We start from the raw sequence: 19,050 nt of genomic DNA, 5'->3' as shown, positions 1-19,050 counted from the left end.
CGTAGCTAGCCAATCCACAAAGTTGTTGATAGGCTGTTTCAACATCCTAAGGTTTAGTTGAGAACCAAACCAGGTTTTTGTAATGAGAGGACAGGACATAAAACTGTGATTTATGGTTTCAATTTTGCCATTACATCTGGGGCAGAGAGGGGAGCATTGAATCCCTCTTTTTTCTAGTTCACTCTTTATGGGGAGAGAGTTGTTAAGAACACGCCACAGAATGGTTTTGTGACAAGGAATAGTATGTAGTGCCTAAATTTTTTTCCATAATTTTGTGTCTGAACTGCTAGTGGTTGGTCCAGTGTTGGAGGTAGTCTTCCAATTTTGAATAGCCCTGTATCCACTTTTGACAGAGTAAACTCCTTTTTCTTCATACATCCACATGTATGTGTCTTTATGTTTAGTGTTAATGATAAGAAGTTGCTGAATATAGTCTGTATCAATGGGTAGAAAAATAGATTTAAGGAGATCATTATTCCACCCAGTATTCTCCTGATTCAATAGATCCTTAACAAATCTGACTTCAGGGATGTGTTTGTAAGGGGAAATGAGTTTGAAGTTGTTGTGCGAAGGAAGCCAATTGTCCTCCCAAACCCTAATTGTCTTGCCATCCCCAATTTGCCAGTAGCCCCCTTTTTTAATGACCCATATAGAGGTAAAAATGCTTCTCCAGGCATAACTAGGTGAGTTGCCTAAAGAAGCTTGGAGGATATCAGAGTTTGGGAAGTATTTAGCCTTAAAGCATTGAGTGACTAAAGAATTAGGGAGAGTGAGAAACCTCCAAGCTTGTTTAGCCAACATTGCAATGTTGAAGTCCCTTAGAATTTTGAATCCCATTCCACCATCATGTTTGGATTTGAAAAGTTTATCTCTGCTGGCCCAATGAATTTTCCTTTTAGCATCAGTGCTTCCCCACCAAAATGAGCAAACTGCTCTTTCTATTTTGTCACACAAACCCTTAGGGAGCAAAAAACAGCTCATTATATATGTTGGGATAGCTTGGGCTATAGCCCTGATTAAAACTCCTCTACCTTCAAATGAAAGATTTTTCTCTTTCCACCCTTTAAGTTTGCTCCAAATCCTATCCATGAGAAATTGAAAATCTTGTTCCTTTGACCTGCCAAAATGGGTTGGCATCCCCAAGTACTTGTGAATGTTGTTGCTAATTTTGATAGGTAACTTGTTTTGGAAAGCCTTCTTGTGATCCATAGAAATGTTTGGACTGAAAAACATTTCAGATTTATCCATGTTAACTTTCTGACCAGATGCCTCTTGGTATATCTGGAGTATCTTCATAATCACTTCAGCCTCTTTAGGCTTAGCACTACAAAAAAGGATGTTATCATCAGCATAAAGTAGGTGAGTGAGAGTGGGAGCATTAGTAGCTATAGAAACACCATGCAGATGACCATCAAGCTGACTTTTTTCAATAAGCCCAGAAAGTACTTCAGCACAAATAATAAAAATATACGGAGATAAAGGATCTCCTTGCCTGATTCCTCTCTTAGGTTGAAAAGAGTCAGTGGGTTGACCATTAATAAGAATAGAAAAAGTGACGGTACTAATGCATTGTAATATATTTTTGATAAGATTATTAGGAAAACCCATAGCTTTTAGAGTGTGCTCAATAAAATTCCACTCTAAACTATCATAGGCTTTAGCAATGTCTAATTTTATGCCCACATAACCATTGTTTTTCTTCCTGGGTTTTCTGATATATTGTAAGGCTTCAAAAACCAGCAAAGAGTTGTCAGTGATTAATCTTCCAGAAATAAAAGCACTTTGGTAATCATGAATAATGTGGGGTAAAATTAGTTTGATTCTATTAGCCAAGGTTTTGGTAATAATCTTTAAAATGACATTACAAAGACTAATAGGTCTGAAATCAGAGGGTTGGATGGGAGAATTATTTTTAGGAATAAGACTAATAAAGGTGTGATTAATATCATGCACAGAACTATCAGAGTTAAGAATATTAAGTACATAGTCCAAAATGTCTTTCCCAATGATCTTCCAATAATTTTGGTAAAATAAAGCTGAAAAGCCATCAAGCCCTGGGGCTGAGTTAGCCTTCAGGTTTTTGATTGCTTCAAGTACTTCTTCTTTAGAATAAGTGGCACTCAGAGTGGTGTAATCATTTGGGGAAATTCTATGTTGGACCACCTTGAAAATATCATGATTGTAGATATTACTACTGCTGTTAAAAATGTTTTGAAAATGAGTATTAAAAATAGAATTAATCTTGTCACTATCCTGCCAAGTGGTGCCAGATGAATCTTGAATAGAGTAAATAGTATTCTTCCTTTTTCGTTGATTTGCCTTGTGGTGGAAATACTTTGTGTTAAGATCTCCATGTTTGAGCCAATGGGCCTTTGCTCTCTGAGACCACCAAATTTCCTCCTGATGGAGTAAATCATCCAGAGAAGCCTCGATGTCCTTAATTTGAGCCATAATGCTTTGAGTAGGGATAGTGTTTTTTAGGGAGTCTAAACTGACTTGAAGGACTTTAATCTTATTGGGAATATCACCAAACTTAGACTTCCCCCAGGTAGCCAAATGATCCATAGTGTGTTGGAGTTTCTTTATGATAGTTTAATGGGTCTTGTTAACTTGTGCCCTAAGGGCACAAGATAAGAAACTAAATATAGAAATTCAATTTTGGAAATTGTGCATTCATAACCTTAAAAGCTTAAAAACTTATCTTTCCAATGCAATATTTATTGTTTAATTCTATTTTAAGATTCTTATCTTGTGCCCTAAGGGCACAAGTTAGCATTTCCCTAGTTTAATTTATTCCATAATTATGAATCAATCTAAGTACGCCGAAATTTATAATGTTCACATATTCTATACACCGACCGCTTAGATTCTGATAATCCCTAAAACATAATAAAATTAAGGTAAAAAATTTAAAAGTTCTCTAAAACTCAAAATTGAATTGATAATAACAAGTTGCTTTCCAAAACATGATGTTGTGTTTTACATAACTCAATTTAGAAACAATAATATGTGAAATTTAATTGTACCCAAAAAAAATATTTGAAATTTAAATTCAAAATTTAAACAAGCAGTTTTTTTTGTAAAGCTTAAATTTTAGTTTTATTTAAATATATTTTTTAAAAATAACGAATTTGAGATTTGCATAACAAAAAATTTATTCCTTAAAAGAAATTGTATTTTGTAGAATCAATTTTAAGAAAAAATGTTTTATAAAAGACAACATCAATTTTTTTAAAAGTAACTTTTTATTGTGTACAAATCAACATCAACTTTATGAAAGTAATATAATTGAAAGTTCAATTCATTCATTTGCATTTTTAAGTTATACTTTTACGAAATAAATTTCTTTTCGCAAAACCGAATGAGAGTAAAAAAAAATAAGGAAGTTAAATGTAAAAAATTTAATTATGGAATATTTCAAAATATGTGATGAGAGGGAATCATATGTAGAGTATTAGTAGTAAAATATATTTTAAGAGTAGTGCTTCATACACTCTCTTAAACATGTGTTTCAAGTTTCAACACAATGTTTTAATCGGTTAAAAACACATTAATCTTACAAATTCTACCAAATCATATAAATCAACATCAACTTTATGAAAATAATGTAATTTAAAGTTCAGTTCATTCATGTGCATTTTTTAGTTTTACTTTTACAAAATAAATTTTTATTTGCAAAATCGATTGAGAGTAAAAAAAATAATGAAGTTAAAAGTAAAACAATTTAATTATGGAATATTTAAAAATACGTGATGAGAGAGAACCATATGTAGAGTATTAAAATATATTTTAAGAGCAATGCTTCACACATTCTCTTAAACATATGTTTCAAAATCGGTTAAAACTCACATAAATCCTACAAATTCTACCAAATCATGCGAGTCTCATATAAATCTGGTGAAGTTGTTCTAGATAGGGTCATGTCCATATCACATTAGGACTCATGAGTTTTAAAATATAAAAGAGATGTCGAAAAGTATATATGTTTGGCTTAGTACACAATTTGTGTGTGTCTGACATTATACAAGAATTTCTCATGAAGACCAGAACAGCGTGACCTTACTATACTCAATATTTTAGAATGAAACAAAATAAGATTGATAGCTTACAAAGGTTTCATCTGTGGACTTTGAATCCAAAACAGCCTTATAACCTTTGTATATTGGACCTTCAGATGATTTATATCACCAGAAACTTCAATTTCTCCATAAAAATATTCGTTGACACAAGCTGCAATAGTTCACACCTTACAATAAATTGTTAATATACAAAATAATAAAACCTTTGACACTATACGTACGTATTTGAGCAATTTAAAACAGAATTTCTTCGAATCAAATATGGATAAGCTTAGTCCCTTCGAATCAAATATCTAATTTTTTTTCTTCTTTTGATTGCAGGGACTGGATCTTCAAGAATATCAATCATCAATTGCATGGTATTCAGCATAAAAAATGGAGCACAATTTTTATGGTGGCTTGTTGGCAGATATGGATATGGAGGAACAAAGCTATTTTTGAGGATGATTTTCAACGTCCAACTGACCACACTTACATGATTCTCAAGATGGTTGAAAATATAGACAAATACACGCAACATCCTCTTAATGTTCGCCAATGTGACACTATTTTCGTTGGTTGGAAAAGACCTCAGGAGGGGTGGGTTAAACTCAATTGTGATGGAGCATACAAAGATTCGTCAGGTCTTGCTGGTTGTGGTGGACTCTTTCGAAGCTCAGATGGCAGATGGATTAAAGGCTATTCACAAAAAATTGGAACCTGTGATGCTCTCTGTGCTGAAATGTGGGGAATGTACTTGGGAATGCAGCTTGCTTGGAGACAAGGTTTCCACAATCTTCAAGTGGAAAGTGACTCAAAAACTTTGGTTGACATGATCACAAGGAAAGTTACAATTAATGGAAACCCACCCACCTTGATTCGCCGCATACAAGACCTTTTAAAGTTGAACTGGCAGGTGCATTTCAATCATACCTGGCGGGAGGGAAATAAAAGTGCTGATTGGATGGCTAATTTTAGCTTCTCTTTGGACTCTTTTAACATTCATGTTATGGAGACTCCTCCTAGTGGGATCTTAAGTCTCATTTGTGATGACATTTCTGGGGCTTGCATGCCTAGGAAAATTCGTGTAACTCTTTAGTGTTTTTTCGCTTTTGGGCGTAAGCCCTCTTTTTCTACCAAAAAAAAAAAAAAACAGAATTTTCCATGGCATTCACTTTTGTAGAATCATTTTGGTTTTCAAAAATATATGCCTATTACCCTTTCAGTAGGGGTAGTATATGGCAAAACTATGCTACTAATAGCATCCCTCTAACCCAAGTTATATATATTTAGAGGTTCTTTAATAATAAAATATCATTTGTGTCACAATAAATAAATTCAATGTGCTACAGTTGATTTTATAAACTCAAATAGAGTTGTATATTTAAAAAAAGTAATAAAGAAGTTGCATTATCATTTTTTTTAGTTTATTTGAGAATGTAAAAGTGAAAGAAAGAATATGAGATGTTGGAGACATATATTTGTGAGTAACTCGCTAATGGAAACTCTAGTTAAAGGGAAAATTGAGATACCCGTCACAAAAGTGAGGATATATAAGTTAAGGACTTAAAATTTGTCCAGTTCTTTTCCTTTTCTCATCTTTGATACTCATTGATTTTCATAGTTGAAGATTCAACAAAACTAGTTTGATTCTGAGATAAAACATGAAGCTTTTATCTATTTTATATTCTATATTATATATCACTTCTCTATTGTTCATCCACATCGGCATTTTTCCACATAGCTTTTTCACAAATAAGTCTTTGCAACTAACCTTCACACCATTCTTCAAGTACTAGATGAGGCAATTTATATTTTCCATTTGAGTGTCTCATGTAATTGTACTTCAGGTGATTGGCTCATGCTTCTAACAATAATATAAGGCACTAATTTGATCTCTAAATAAGTCATTCAGATTTTGCACAAAATAATAAGGAATTTTCTAAAATGTCATTAAAACAAATCAAATTCTCATTACTTCTCATGAATTTTGGATTCAAATTTGATATTCGCTCAATTTGCGACATGTATTTTTAGTGACATTAGTCAACTCAAATGAGTTGATTCTCTATTTGATTGTTTCATAACGTGAACATGTATTAGTCAAAATGACTCCAGTAAAATAGTAGCTAAAATGCATCAAATTTGTTTTGTTCATTATATTTTTTTTTCAAAACCAATCCAATCGAAAAGCATCTGGTTTGTTTTGTTCATTCTTTTGAAAGTCTTCCGTCAATGAAAAATCACTTCAAGCATCTGGTTTGCCAGGGTGTATTGATGTGAGTTGCTTTGACCCTTATTTGTCAAACATAATTTTAAATAAACTCAATCTCTGAAATGATTTGATTAAAATTTAAAAAAATAATAATAACACTAAAAGATTAGGTGAGTTGAATCTTAAGGCTCAAGAGCGTATTTATAAATTACCCACTAAAGAAGTATGAGCCAACTAGTTACCATCCAGACCAAAGTGATTAACACTCACATATTTACGGGAAATACTTCAGTGACTTAGAAATGGTGCCATTGATGCCATAGCAGAGATCCTGACCGTTGATGTGTGTGGGTCCGCGTGGGGATGTGTGTGTGATGTGTGTGTGTGTGGTGGAGATGGAATTGGATGGTGCCATTGGTGCCATTAATGGCACCAAAGTGAAACCCCATATTTACTGCAAAGAACTGCAAAACTTGGTAATAATATTTTATTTTTGTTAAACATAAAAACTGTTTATCAATCATTTTACAATCAAACATTTATTTTTACCAAAAACTATATTTGTCCCATGTGAAAGCAACTTTGGGGAGCTCAAAGCTAAACCAAGCATGCACTTCAAAATCATGTTCGAAGAGAGCACTTCTCACACAAGCACTATTGCCCAACGACAGAGCCAATCAAAAACTCCAAATACTATTAAATTAAAAGATCACCAACACAAGTTGATATTCTTTTCAGTATTACTATACTGTATAGGAGTTGATCTGCAAAATATTCACCTGAACAAATAAAAATTGTCGCCAAAGCAACTCATATATATTGAAGTCTAGAGATTTCTACAACGATAGAAAACAGATTACACTAAGTACCAAGTCACATATTCAAAGGCCCTTTCTATTTCTATTAATATTCAATTAATGCATCCATTTCAGACATTCAAATATAACCACCACCAAGTCAAACTAGTAATCGAAGTACACGTTCATCTAAAACTTTAGAATATTAAAGTAGAATAATGCAGAATAAAAAGGTTGACAGCCTAAAACAAGATGCACAATCGCTGACAAAATATCTCCATTACTGCCTTGATCTTGACTCGGCCCGTCTAGCTTCATCTGGTGTAGAAGGGAACAGTTCCACATACCTTGATCCGATGGTCATTTTATCCTTGAACATTGCTCTTTTAGCCTCATCTGGCGAAACAAACTCTACATATGCCTCTCCAGTAGCTTTACCATCTGGGCGACATGCAATGTGTACCCTATCTTCTATCAGCTTGTAATCTTTAAAAAAGTCAATAATTTGAGATTTAGTCACCAAGAAAGGAAGTCCACGCATCTTCAATATCTCAGTGTAATCCATTTGTTCTTTATCGCTGAACCTCTTGGACCTGGAGGGAGGAGGGCTTCCTTGGTAATCGTTGTCATATATTCCTTCGTAATTGATCTCACCAGCAACAGCATTGTAATAATCCTGCTTCTTACACCTGAAAACTTCCACATATCTGCGACCCATGTTCTGTCGATCTCTCTGTAAAGCAAACTCAACCTGCATTGCTCCTGCAAAGACTACAAAGGCCTCTCCAGAGAACCGTCCACTCTTGTTGACCAGTAACACATCGACAATGGTCAGACCAGCAAAGAACTTCAAAATGTCTATGTCTGTGCAGTTAAATGGAAGCCCCCTTAGACGAACCACGGGAAAAGGAGGAGGGGGCTGGAAGCCACCACCACCGGCATATCCATAATGTTGATAGCTGCCTGTTCCGCTGCTCACTGCGAAGTATGGATTGGAATCCATCATTCTTTGTCTCTTTGAGCCAACCTCGTACCCGTCCGAAACCCCCCCGCTTCCCAACATTGCCCTTCAATTTATACCCAAAAAAAAAAATCCCCCACTCAACACATGTTAATAAACCAAACCCACAACCCATGTTTTCCTGATATACTTAATTTCAATTCCTAACGTCATAAAGTTTATCATATTTATCACAGCTCCAAAAACGTAACAGCATTTAAAAGAAGTAATAAGAAAACAACCACATAAACCAATAGTGTACCAAGGATAGACCACCATCAATTACTTTTCTTAGAAAAATATTTGATCATTCAACATCCAAGACACAAACTATTAGTTGTACAAAACACCAAACAGAGCACATAAGAAAAACAACATCAAAAAGGAAAAAAATTCATACAAAAGAAGCAGCTCAAGATTAATAGCAGAGCATTATGCCTAACACCAGACTAACAAAGCTCAGAAGGTTAATTCTTTAAAGAAAATCATGAAAAAACAACACAAGCAAAAATAAAAAAAAAATGATAATATACTTCACAGTTTCAAGATCGAAAGAAAGTTATGCATACGAGTGCGATGACATGTGTCGCATGGATGAAAGCATGTCAAAAAAGTTGTATATGCCCACATATTTTCCATATTTTCACAGCAATTCATTAGTGAAAAACTTATAACAAAACAATCAAAAGGGTAAAACCCTACGTACGTGTTAAATATCACAGTGAATTTGTCGAAATCTCAGTAAACCACCGTGATTTTGGAAATGCTACCTTGATTAGCTTCTGAAAAATCACGGTAGCTCACGGTATAGGATATAAATTATTTGAAATACATAGCTAGAAACTCTGAAAGAATTTCCCTAGCCTAACCCTATGAAATTTTTTGATATTTACTATCTTAATTCCTAACTATAACTTTATGCACCAATAAATCAAATCTCAAATTTAATCACAAAAACGCATTCATATTCACACAACCTAAGAATTCTAAAACAACTCAAATACCCAAACACGAATACGATTCCTAATCACACACATAAATCAAACCCCAAAAAGAAAATACAAAAGGAACGAGAAAAATCGGAAAGAGATGAAGTTAAGGGAACATACCCCCTGGGAGCGCCGTAGATGGTTCCACGATCAGCATAGGATCGGGAAAAGGGGGAATCGAGCGATGGAGGATAACGATACGGATCCATCGTTGCGATTGTGAGAATGAAACCTTGTTGAATGTGGAGAAGAAAACCCTAACTAGTTAGGGTTGCACGCGTGCGTTCGACAAAACTTCTTCACGGAACCGAACACTGTGTGTGTGAATGTGAACCCTTTTCAAGTTTTGACTCTCCTATTTATCATTTATTTTTCTTTTGTTTTTTTTTTTACTCATTTATTCAATGGTAAATTTGTTGTATTTACTATTTAGTCCCCAAATTACAAATTTTATCTTATCAATTTAATCCTTCAAATTTAGGGAATAACAAATTATTAGTCTCTTAAATTAAATAACACAACTTCTTTTTTTTACTTTTTTTTATTTTATAAGGAGAAATTTAAGGTGACGTGACAGTGTAAAGGCTGGTACAAGATAGCAAAGAGATTCTAGTTTAAAGAGTATTTACAAAATTGGCCAGTCCTGTTGAGTCAACATGTTTTACTTGTTATTTTTTTTGCATGGCAAGTTGGATTTTTAACTCGTCACTATGAGAAATTCTTTTTAGGTCCCTCAATATCTTGTATGCCCCTTAAAATTCCGATTTTCCCTTGATTATAAGGTTCGGGAGATATGTCGTTAGCGTTCGAAAGTTATCTCACATTTGCTAAGATTGGTAGATATCTCTTGCATTGTTTGTTTTATAAAACAAAACATGGAACTAATATGCCAGGTAGTGGCGGATCTTGCCTAAAATATTAAGGGGAGCGAAAAATATTAACATAAAAGTCATACAATTTACCCGATTTAGGGGAGCTAAGTGAGGGACGGTCTAGTAATTTTCTCTAAATTTAAGATGCACTTTGGTATGTTCCTATGCAATTTTATTTAATTTTTTTTAATAGGGGAACCACTGCTCCCTCGAGCTCAGCCACTGATTAGTGGTTACACGTTTGTGTGCTTCAAAACACCTCTTTGCTCTTCAAAACACCCACCTTCACCCAATTTTTAACTCCCAATGAAACATACCACTTTGCATTTCTCTTTTGCTACATTTCTTCTCCAACACAACATGTAAGTTTTAAGAACTCTAAATTTTTTATTTTTATTTTTTATATTTTAGTTTCTTTTTGTTGTTGATGAAGTATATAATGTGTTGGGCTTCCTTATGTAATATGAATGAATAGTTAATTGTTTGTTTATATTGAGTGAAACAGGGGCAAAGCCTTGTGTTATTGATGATTTATGTGTTGGATTTGTCCCGTTTTTCAAATAGTTTTGCCAATTTTACATCCTTCGGCATATGATTATATTGGACCAGACGACACACCGGTTCCTGGTTGAACCAGACCGGCATTAAGAATAAGAGCCGCATCGCTTCCTTTACAATATTTTCCCCTTTAGTTTTTTTGTCCGACAAGCTTCATATTTTTGTTTTAACTTTAATCAGAAAATAACAAATTAATCACAGCATAAATAACCTCATGACTTACTTTCTATACAACACCGAATTCAAGTCAAAACTACAGTCCCCTCTTTTTGGATACAATAGAACCAACCCTCAAAAAAAGAACACAAATTACACCATAAAAAATTTACAAACTTACCAATCCAACATCAAAAACAAACAAATTAATAAATAAGACTAATCCAAAGGCCTTTAAAACAAATCTCCTTATTTGAAGACAAAATTTCTTAATAAGTACCCCAAAAAAATATCAAGTGGAAAAGAAAAAAAAAACAGGCCCTGAAGAAATGCATATCATATAACAAGCAGGAGGCAGGAGGGACTAATTTCAAGATGTACAACCCAGTAACGTCCTGTTCTTGCCGTTTTAAATCCATGATACCACTCCAACCAGCTACCAATCAGTCATTCTCGATGAAGATCATGAGAATCTATTTGCCATACGTGAGTTTGCAAATAAATTTGCTAACCCTGGAAGATATTGCTAGCCAAGGTATTATTCCAACCTGCAATGACATATAATATCAGATTGAATGACATTCACAAACTATTGGATGTTTTTGTATATGTTCTCTTTTATCATTACCAAATTATTGGGGTGGGGGAATTGCTCCATTTGCTACAGAAAATCATGATATTTACCAACTTACTACTTAAGATTAGAGTAAAACTGAGGTGGTGGAGCATAAATGTAGTCTGATGCAAGTTAAAATTGCTTCCAGTAGATTGTATATGCAATTTGTGTCTGCAAATTGTTTTGAGTACTTGAGTAACACACCAATTCAAAACCACCCTCAGAACCAGTTAAAGATGATTTCTATTTGGTTGACATCAATTGAAGGGATGTTTGGGGAACTGTATCAAACCAGGCGTGAAAGTCTCTGTGTAAAGTATACTAAGGCTAGCAGTACAGTTTAGTACAATGTAGTGCAGAAAGCGGAAATGTCCTTTGCACATAAATGTACACGCATAATGCTACTAGCACTTACCCTCAGATTAAAGTTTCAAAAGAGAGTTCTTTAGTCCAAACTCAGACTATAGACGATTCCCCCATATAACTAAGTTTGAGTTATTGCCCAATACTCAGACACGGTGGTCTTGCCACTGCATTTTGTTTCTTGTTTTGCAAGGGATAAAATTTCCTCTGAGGAAAGAACACTCAATAAGAGGATTCATTTTTTGATTCATAAGGTCATCAAGCCATCTGCATTCTGCATCGAAATGTCCTACTATATGTAGCCACAGTCTACAGAAAAAATCACATAACTCAAAGCTCATTACAAATAGCTCCAGATATGGAAAATTGCTTTCGAACAAAACTTAGAGGAGATGACACAAACAGTCACGACACTTACTGGGAAAGCAATGTCCGGACATATCACAGTGAGATAATTGAGTATTAACTAACCTCCTGTACCTTTCTAGACTAGATCATCTTAAATGAGTTTTACATTATAGTGTCACAAGGTCTATTTTCCAACATGCTAATTTGGAAGGAGATTGAGAACATATTTCCAGTAAACAAATAAAATATTTTCAGAGAGGAAAAACTCTTTAATTCTCAACTGCTTCATATGGCCTAGATCTTCTGTTGAAAAATTGGTTTGAAAGATGTGATTGAATTTTGCTATGCCAAATGTGTCGCTCCCAAATTATTACTATGTCATCAACATAGACTATCATGAGAATGACCATAAACTTATGGATTGTTGATAAAGATTATATGGATATGACCATATCAAAATCATATTTTTTTGGTAACTTCCTTGGAGAGCTTTTGACAATACATGTTACAAAAATGCAATTATTTCCTCATGATTAAACTTAAAGAATCCTGCGAGTACTTCACTTACGTTCTCAAACCAAACCTGGGGAGATTATTTAAAGCCGTATGGGATTCATCTAACCAACAAACCTTGATGCACTTAATTTGCTCCATACAGACTTATTATAGATCACTATGGAGAAAGATATTTTCGGCATAAAGATGCACAAGCCAATGAAGATGTAGGCAAATTATGAACAGACAAACAAAAACCAACTAAGAGCTAGATGACAATGTTTTACCGTAGTTGACACTGCGAGTCTAAGAATAGCCTTTAACAATGCAAGCCTTGCGAATGAAAATGATCCATCTAGGTTGACTTTAAGGCCTGTTTGGCGGTCAAGGTAACAAAGATATATAATAGGACAAATTATCAAATATCTCATCATAATCCTTTGTTGGTTGAGCCAATAGGATATGAAAAGCTTACCCTAGTCGTGTATCCTATTCTATTCATTGATGTAAATTTTATCTTGAGATGGAGCTAGATGAGATCTAGATTTTTTTCCCTTTTCAAGCATCACCACCCGACAACCTCCACCGTCACGATTGCCTTGCACCATCATCATTACCTCTCCATCCTGACACCCTTATCATCACCTTTCAACAACCTCTTGGCTGCCACCGCCAAATACACTCCCCATTGCCGCCGCATGACACCCTCTACCATGGTCATATGGCACTGCTTGACAGTATCACTGCCACCTCTTCCATATGGCAATGCTTATCAGCATCACTGCTACCTCCAAGAACCCTCAACCACTACCTTCGTTGGCAAGTAGTTGTTTGGCACCCTCCACTGCCAACATCAGGCACTCTCCCCCCAGCACTCTCTGGTATCCTCCACCTTCACAGCTTGATATTTGATGTTTATGCCATCGTCTCTTGACACCATTCATCACTACCCCCTCCATTGATGGACAACATTTTGCAATCACCTCTGCCACTTGCCTGGCACTATTCATTAGTATTACTAACACTTCCACTACTGATTATCAGTTACATAGAATCATCACCACCCATATTAATAGAACACTGGATGGAGAAGCCAAAAAAAAGACTGAAGCCAATCACGTCCAAAAATAATAGAGCAGTGACGTGGACCAAAAAACAAGCAGAAGAAAAACACAAAACAGTGCTGAAGAGTCGGAAAACCGCCTCTAGGAGAGGGCGTGACTCATGAGAGATCCAACCATCCTTGTCTGTACTGGACTAGTGGGTAATAGATTGTCCTGACAAAAGATCTCGAAAACAACTCCATGGTAAGATATCAGACAAACCATGTACACCAAAACAGTACAAGAGTCGGAAAATTGTCGCGTTCCAGATGTTACGTAGGAGTGCTTCAAGCACTGGAACACTTGGAATCGTCATCTGTACTGGAAAGTAGAAGGACAAGCCACCAACAGACCAACAGAACAGCTTTATTCTGAGACCACACAAACTAGGTGCATGAACTCTACCTGATTTCAAGAACTCGACCCAGGCTCACCACTAGCCACAGTCCTCCGCTCAATCTCGATCAGCAATAACTGGCTAGGTACAACCAGCAACTCGCTGGAAGTCAAAAGTACTATGCTAGGCTGCCTAATGTGAACAAAAGTGGCCTGAACTGAGTCAGTGCGTTGGAAAGAGATGTTCTGCGGTTTTCTTTTTTGTGTATATTTTTCAGTACAGACAGAAAAATAAATAAAAAGGCTCGTGGTACCCTGTAAAATGGAGATATTTGGAAAACTGTGCCCAATGTGGATAGTTGTGTTATGTATTAGGATAGCGGTATGGTATAGTGCCATATAATACTAATACAAAGAAAAGAAAAAATCTGGATACATATAACCCACTACGATATTATCCATGCTATCTTACTGGAAAGCTCCAAGACTTCAATTGACACCAAAGAAGTTTTTTAAATCCACATGGACATTTGGGTTATTCATTAATATACATGTATCAGGTGAACGTCACAAGTTAGATCAAACCATCGCTCAAAAGAAAAAGCATTTGCTTGAGAAAGAAAACGCTCAGAACAGCACATTTAATGATTAGGAGCTAAATAGGCAGCATTTTCTTTGAAAATTGTTTCTTTTGTACAAATATTTCAAATATAATAAGGAAAGATACTAGCAATCACTCACCATAATATTGTTATTTTGAACTCCTCCAGTCTTCCAAGATAATAATCTCCCTGCAAAAGAGCAGAAAGTAAGTTCAGCATACACACACAAATACAATGTTTTCTTCTTTCAACGTTAAAGGCGATTTTCAATATTATATTACACCACTGGAATACATTGTTTTCTTCTTTCAACATTAAAGGTGATGAGTCATGCCACGTGTCTGCTAGGTATTCACGTGGACAGAATCCCAGAAAGAAAGAAAAAAAGATGGACACTGAACAGACTTTTGTGCGGCAATCTAATGAATCCAGCACGTTTTCTCCAAATGGAGGACAGTTTATGGTATAACTTAATAGAATTGAAGTGTCAATCATAATTGCATTACCAAATGGTTGCACGAGTTGTTGAGATATGCTAGCCACAGGAGTACTCCAAAACCAGATAAGCAAAATTAAATGTGTTAAAACCTACAATGACCACATATGTATCTTATCAGCCTCCGTAACGATAATATGTAAACTGAAATTCAAATTTGATATCAGGAAATACCTTTGTGATGAATAGAGCTTTTGAATACAAAGCTGTGTCCTCATCATGTAAATTATGACCTGGATATTAAATGTAACAAGAATTATTTTATGAAGCGGGAAAGGCAGGAAAACTAGAGTAGTGCCGCAATTACAGCACTATTTTAAGAACTATTATGTCTTCTCATTTGTAATTTTGTAGTAATAATCGATGTTGAGATTACTTAAGTTCTATTAACTAACTTTTTCTCTATTCTCTCATCTATTTGTCTTTCCTACAACAAACCAGCAAAAGGATGAGAAACAAAAAATGAAAAGAAAAAAAAAAACATCAGCTCAAGAGGGGTGTGTGATAAACAAACTTTCCTTAGAAAACTACAAAGAGGATCAGCTTAAAAGAGCGACTCCCTAACAATGTTGTCAAATAGCGCTAATAGCGGCGCTATAGCATAGTGGATATTGATAAATTCACTATGAAAACCGTAGTGGTGTCCTCGTTTCACTATTAGGGAAATAGCAGCCACTATAGAAGTTTTGGCTAGCGGATGTACCGGCAATAATAGAAAAAATATAATTTCAGGATTTGTTAAATAATAAAAATGAGTCAGCATGTGTGCTAAAAAGCCCGTGAGTATTACTTTTGTATTCACCGTAATATGTAAACCTTTCAGTACGTAAACTGTGCTCTGTCTCAATTCCTTTTTTTATGTGTATGCACCATGCCTCTATTAATTATATATTTGACTTATTTCGATTGCTATGTGGCTCCCCCATTTGCCTGCAACGTTATCTGCTAATTTACATAGTGTGTTTTTTGCATTCAGCTATTTTCTGCAACCTGCTATTGATGACCCAGTTCCCTTAGCTTTTCTTTGATATTACTATTTTTTGCGCGCAATATTGCAAAGATGAGAATGTTAAGAATTAAGATAGACAAGTTGTTATACAGTATTGAAGTGACGAGAACGTTGTGATAGGTAAGTGGATACACAGCACAAGATAAGTGAACATTAATAATAATTAACTTTTAAATGGTCTAAATTTATACTGCTCACAAATACATAATGTCGAGTTCAAACTACACAAAATCATCCACGACCAACCAGTACCCGTGTGGATGCACGGGTATGTTACTAGTTAAATCATTAGAAAGAAAGTTGGGGAGGCTCCTATTATTGAAAGGATGGTAGAGTCTTGATCTTATCTAGTTTGGGCATGTGTTAAGATCCATAAAACAGCTAGTAAAGAAGGTAAACTAGATGAAAGATAGTCCAATAGGCATAGAGGGAGACTAAAGAATCCTAACTTTTCTATTTAGGTATAGTAACAAATTTATCTTCACATAGGACTCAAAATTTATGTCAATCCACATTTATATAGAATCCTATATGCGAAATAACTTACAGGAGGAAACAACTTACACTTTGCAAGTTCCTTCTCCTTTGCAGCCGCCTGTCTTCTGAGTTTTGCTGCTTGTGCAAAGGTGGATGGCCTGAGAGAACAAAAAAAACGATTCATCATTCGAACTGTATTTCTCACAAACATAGAGCGATGAAAATAAACAGTGTTTCAAGTTTCACCAAATATCTTAGTCAGTCTTAACAATATGGGCCACAACTACATTGTATTTTTTTATTCTACACTCTTCGTGTCTGAACTATGTTTCAAGATTTCAATTTATTCTTGTTTTCAATTATAGTCGCATCAATGTTTGAGTACCATACATCTCCCTTAGCAATCATATCGATGCTTCTCTGCCAGACTATCAGTAATCCCCTTCAATATTTCATCCTCAGTGCCCATAGTTTCACTTGTAATTTTACAGCCAAATATCTTAAACATAGGGCATAGTGTGCATTTGGACAAAACCATAGGCTTACCCTCTAACTTTCAATGACTAGATCATCAAACACTAGATTTTATCAGATCATATACTGGGATTTTATATAGATGTATCAATATCAACTAACAAATGCAATGTAATGGAAATTTGGGATGGAATAGAATTACCATATACCATCGTTAAGATATTATTTTTGGAAATATGAGGAAAATCTTCATTCCATTTTTGGGAAGTAAAGTAAACAATTATGAAATGATAAGTTAGTTTCATCTGTGGGGGAAGAAAAATAATGTATTGGATGGATCGAATGAAATGGATTCCAACAAGTTCACTTCATTCCACCATCTTTCAAACAATAGAAACTAATATCAGTCCATTCCACTCCTTTCAGGTAATCAATGTCAACTAACTAACATTTGTTTCCACCATGTTTGAAGAATGGAAACTAATGTCATTCCACTCCATCCCTTTCCGGTAATCTAAACAGCTTAAATGCTTTGAGATTCTTAAATCCTGAAGTAACAGCATTTGTCTTAAATAAAGTGGAAGAGAGCTGTCTTATCAACTTTTGAATTAAACGCTTGGCACAAAGAACAACTACAAAATAATATCGTAACTAATCGAGCATGTGTTTGGATCTGCGTCAACCGAGCCACTAGACGCTCGTTTTTCCGAAGCAGCAATTACTAGCTTCTTATTTCATGGCAAAATGGCCACTAGACGCGCATCAAAAGGAAGCTGATCCAAATATGCTCTGAATTGATTTTGGAACCCCAGAAAAACCATTTTCTTTCCATTGTAGGAGATAGTGGTTGCTAAAGCACGGGTTACTTACTGCGAAAGGGAGCTTGCCTCCTTCAAAAGTTGTTTTATTTCTGCACGCAACTGAATTTCTTTTTCCTTCTCAGATCCACCCTGTAGCCAAAACATATCACTAGAACAAATTAGTAACACAATCACCTATCAGTGTCTTAGAATATCGCTTGCCAAACACGACAAGGCCAATAGCACTCTATCAAACACGGACACCTGTGACACAACACTGGCGCACCGCTAATGTAAAAAATATAGGACACGTCAACACCACTGATACAGAATATTATCCCATAGCAACTATAGCACAGTTGCGTAGAGGAATTTGAATAAACCACTATTTGTCCTACTGCATAAACAGACATTGTGTATCTTTATAAACTTCTGTTGCACATGCACTTCTGCTTGAAGGCGTGTCCTGATGATGTCTAACACGTGTCACACGACACCGACGCTTGTGAATTGTGGTTACATTGAATTACGTCATTTTCTCAAAATTTATGCCAACGTGTCAGTGTCATGTCCGTGTATGTGTTCAAAATCAAAACTCAGATACCAACATCATCCCATATCAATATTGTTAAATAGAAGCTACAAAGACGCTGTAGTGCATCAGAATTTTAACAAATCACTATTGTTTTGTGATACAATATTATATCTAGACCATGTTTGGAGAAACAACTTAATATGCAGCTTATAGCATAAGCCATTTCAAATAACGAAAGTTCCAATTACGCAAAGTAAACAACATAAACGCAATGCATGCATGTAGAGAAAAAAGGTGTGAATTGAAAATAACCTGTTTGAATTTATCAATCCAATAAGAAGCAAATTGAAAAGCGAGAACGATTAAGAATATGAGAGGAGCTGCGAATGATCTTTCATGCTCTTCGTCTCCCATCATCGATTCAATTCAAGAGAATTATTGATTTAAAGGAACAAAATCAAATCAATGATTAATTCAAGCTTCTCGTTTAAGATGAAAAAACTGGAATCAAAAAGTGAATATCAAAATCCAATTTAGTTTAGAGATAATTTATTCCATGACAAATGTTGATTATTCGCACGGTTTTTTTTAGGAGGTTATTCGCATAGTTATTTATTTTTTATTATTTATTAAAATCCATGTTTAATCATTTAAATCAAATATCCTTATTTATTAATTTTGTTACGTCTGCGGCAACTTAACCTAATTTTTTTCCGCTCATTTGTTTGCAATTATTTAACCTAACAAATCT

At 35.0% G+C, this 19,050-nt stretch overlaps 2 protein-coding genes across 3 annotated transcripts; both read right to left on the bottom strand.

Annotated features, from left to right (window-relative positions):
- Positions 1-7,151: 7,151 nt before the first annotated feature.
- Positions 7,152-9,397, bottom strand: LOC146900553 (RNA-binding (RRM/RBD/RNP motifs) family protein). 2 transcript variants are annotated; one of them, XM_085735696.1, is made up of 2 exons: positions 9,180-9,397; positions 7,152-8,137 (listed from the first exon to the last, which is right to left on the bottom strand). In XM_085735696.1, exons 1-2 carry the CDS (start codon positions 9,266-9,268, stop codon positions 7,351-7,353), a joined length of 876 nt encoding a protein of 291 aa, XP_085591822.1. In that variant the 5' UTR covers positions 9,269-9,397; the 3' UTR covers positions 7,152-7,350. The 2 variants fall into 2 exon arrangements, with proteins under 2 accessions (XP_085591822.1, XP_085591823.1); XM_085735697.1 differs by having other exon boundaries at positions 7,152-8,048.
- A 1,283-nt stretch (positions 9,398-10,680) lies between these two features.
- LOC146900552 (tail-anchored protein insertion receptor WRB-like protein) lies at positions 10,681-18,822 on the bottom strand. The gene is made up of 7 exons (XM_085732180.1): positions 18,612-18,822; positions 17,835-17,914; positions 16,578-16,648; positions 15,179-15,237; positions 15,015-15,096; positions 14,648-14,697; positions 10,681-11,193 (listed from the first exon to the last, which is right to left on the bottom strand). The coding sequence occupies exons 1-7, from the start codon at positions 18,714-18,716 to the stop codon at positions 11,119-11,121; spliced, it is 522 nt and encodes a 173-aa protein (XP_085588306.1). The 5' UTR covers positions 18,717-18,822; the 3' UTR covers positions 10,681-11,118.
- Between the last annotated feature and the right edge of the window lie 228 nt (positions 18,823-19,050).

Source organism: Medicago sativa, chromosome 8, assembly GCF_051527215.1.
Source record: "Medicago sativa cultivar Bolivia chromosome 8, Bolivia_mono, whole genome shotgun sequence".
In the NCBI taxonomy this organism is placed as follows: domain Eukaryota; kingdom Viridiplantae; phylum Streptophyta; class Magnoliopsida; order Fabales; family Fabaceae; genus Medicago; species Medicago sativa.
The sequence above is the reverse complement of the archived record's forward strand: the minus strand, read 5'-3'. Positions and strand labels throughout refer to the sequence as shown.